Raw genomic sequence first — 3,243 nt, 5'->3', positions numbered from 1 at the left:
TTTTTTTTTTTTTTTTTTTTTTTTTTTTTTTTTTTTTTTTTTGTGATGACGCAATGGTCTGCATCGTCCTCTGCCGCTTGGCATCCATGACTACACTCTTTTTGCCTCTTGTTGTAATTGTTTGTCTCGGTGCACTTCTTCTTTCTCTTCTGCTTCCTCTTCCCTCCGCTTTGGTAACATGTTCATATACAGCGCCACTTTTTTGTAATTCTGAATTAGGTTGAGTACATGTGCCATTTGCATTGGAGCCCCACTTAGGGGTTCCTTCAGATGTAGATACACGGAGGCAATTGATTTCCAATTCTCCTCGACCTTGTTCACAATATCATTCATAATTCGTTTGAGGAGTGATGTTCCTTCTTCTGAATTGGCCATGCCGTCTCGCAACTCTATAAGGTAAGCCTCGAAAAAAGAGTTTATCCCGCTGGGGGCGATAAAACCACTTGAGGGAAAACTGCTACCCACCTTATTGGATGACGCCGTTGTATCGTCAGTGCGGTTGGAGGGTCTCCCTGCTGTCGTTACATTAGACGAGGCGTGCGACATGTTCAACTCGTGTGACGCGTGCAAGCGGAGAATGGACAAAATGACGAACAGGGTGATGTTCTCCTTTCCCCCATGACGTACGAAATGTTCACAGTGGGGACCATGTCCTGAGTGGTTAGCGACTTGGTATGGCATGTGCGTGGCGACTTCCTTGTAGAGTGGACTGGACGCACCTGCAAAAGATGTGATCATCCCATCATTTGTAGAAGCGACCAACATGGAATCGATACATGGGTTCATATCAGTCACGTTGCTACTTCTATTGTTATATGCACAATGGGATAACGTGGTCTCGCTAGGAAGTAGCCCTTCAGAGGAGGCCACCACAGTGCAGCACTCACTTGCCCCTTGTGCATATTTCCTAACGACCAAGGGATACACATCAGTTAGTCTTGGGGAGGTTAAAAAGATTCTTTGTAATTCATTTCTTTCATTTAAAAGTAAATAATTACAAATGAGGAATTTTATTTTATTCAATTCTACTCTCATATGGTTAATTATTATTAGTGCTCTGTTCAGTAATTCCTTTTCAGGGTTTTTTTTTTTCGCTTGTTTTTTCTTCTTCCGCTTGGCTGCTGTGAGAAGTGCAGTGGACACCTGGTTACCCCCCCTCGTGGCTCTAGAACCCACTTGTGACTCCTCCTTCCTCACCAGAACCTTCTTGTACTTCAAATTGACCAGCGTGCATGTGCAGATGGGAAGTTGTAGGGGGATGCGTTTGATTAGGAACGACTCGAGTGTCACCATGGGCGAGTCTTCTTCTTCCGCTTGCGCATTAGAGGCGCCAGCTTTTGTCTGCTTCGAGATTTGACCGGCGTTTTGTTTGGAAGCACGATGAGAACCATTCCTGCTGCTATGCCATTCGTTCATCTGGTCGGTACACGCGTCGCTACGCGCTTGGCTTACGTGGCAACGACAAAGGTTAATTCGCGACACGTACTCACGAATGATTTGTATAATGAACACGTCCACATGAACACCCCTGCAGTGCTCACAAATAATAACCGTGTGATAATAATCATTCAGATACTCCTTCATCTTTCTCTTTAACGTTTTAATATTTCCCTTTGTGTTATAATGGTTGGGTGAACCCATGGGGGTGAGGCTAGGGTCGTAATTAAATTCATGGTCAAGGAAGTACTCACCCGTTTGTACGTATTTGTTTTCCTTCACCATGACTCGATGAGGATAACATGCTCTACATTTAACATTGTTCATAAGGTTTTTCTTTCCCCCCTTTTGTATAATTGTTCTTTCATGGAAAGGGTAGGCATGTTGTATAGAATCCTCCTCAGACATATCTCTCACTTGTTTATGGGTTCTGTGAGAGTGTCTTTTTTTTTTCAGATTCGCTAGCCGTTTTGAACAAACCCTAGTATAGTCTGAAGAAGAGCCTTCATAAAAGCTATTCGAAGTTTTACCCAAATTCAAATCGTCGTGACGACCATCATCCATGTCAGATGATTCATAATTTTCTGAAGAATATTTTAAAATTTCAATGAGGGATTCTACTTCTTCCATTTCTTTTTTTTTCTTCAACCTTGTTCCTGTATCTCCTCTTAGGTAATTTTTTCTCCCCGTCAACAAGGAGTAATTGTTACGTGGGTCGATGTTCTTATTGTAGCTTGTCTTCATTCTCCTTCTATCACTACTTATGTGTAGCGGGTCCTTCCTACTACATTCATGGCCTCCCCCATGAAGATACACATTATCGTCTTTACATCTTGCATGGTTAAGGTACTCTCCATTCTTATGTTTACTCCTACATGTGGGTACGTAATTTGTTTGTTTTTTTTTTTTTCTCCTATTTGTGCTTGTAAAACGTTCATACATGGTGCTGGACGAGGTGGAGTAGGATTCGTATGAAACGTCTTCTCCTGTTGATGCTTGGTCTGAGGACAGAGGGGAGTCATGGCACCCCATGTCATGTTGCCTTCTCTTTATCCTTCTCGTGGTGCTTCTATCTCTTTTTGAATCATATGCACCATGCGCACCACGCACATCACAGTGGTAGTAACGTCCATGCTTCGAAATTTCAACCGTCTGCGAGGAGGCATTCATGGTAGTTGTGGTCACTTGAACCTTTTTATTTTTTGAAGAATTGCAAGCGAGCATGATCCTCTTCATGCTACACTTGTTAATACCGTGCAAGTCTGTAAGGACTTCTCTGTTGACACTGCTACTCTCGTCCGTCTGGGTGCATTTTACAAGCAAGTTCACTTCCTCCGTTTGTGCTTCTGTGTGGGTGGTAGTCTTCGTTTCTTCTTCCGGGTTGACCCCTACGTCCGTTACGTGAATCACGTTCGGGTTCACCCCTACATCCGTTACGTTTATCACGTTCGGGTTCACCCCTACGTCCGTTACGTGTATCACGTTCGGGTTGACTCCCACATGTGCCACGTCAATCACATTCGTGTTTGTGCCTGAGTTGGCGAATGACCTGTTCTCATGCGTGTACACCTGTTTGCTTGTTGAGATTTTCTCCTCTGTGTTCACCCCTTCGCTAATGACATGGCGCTGGGGGATGTCTTCATCACATAATTTTCCCTTTCCCTGTGTTGGTATAGCCTGTGCAGCTGCTCCTTCCATGAGGTGCTTCTCCGTTTGGGTCGCCTGTGCAGCTGCTCCTTCCATGAGGTGCTTCTCCGTTTGGGTCGCCTGTGCAGCTGCTCCTTCCATGAGGTGCTTCTCCGTTTG

At 44.3% G+C, this 3,243-nt stretch overlaps 1 protein-coding gene across 1 annotated transcript in view; it reads right to left on the bottom strand.

Annotated features, from left to right (window-relative positions):
• Window positions 1–90: 90 nt before the first annotated feature.
• Window positions 91–3,243, bottom strand: part of AK88_00368 (uncharacterized protein) — a gene marked incomplete at both ends in the record, with an annotated part of 6,815 nt that continues 3,662 nt past the window's right edge. The window contains one exon of the mRNA XM_012478019.1: window positions 91–3,234. Coding sequence (XP_012333442.1) covers window positions 91–3,234 — 3,144 coding nt within the window. The remainder of the gene's footprint in view (window positions 3,235–3,243) is intronic.

The sequence above is a fragment of the Plasmodium fragile genome, assembly GCF_000956335.1.
Source record: "Plasmodium fragile strain nilgiri unplaced genomic scaffold supercont1.3, whole genome shotgun sequence".
NCBI classification, from domain to species: domain Eukaryota; phylum Apicomplexa; class Aconoidasida; order Haemosporida; family Plasmodiidae; genus Plasmodium; species Plasmodium fragile.
This window is presented reverse-complemented; position numbering and strand designations above follow the sequence as displayed.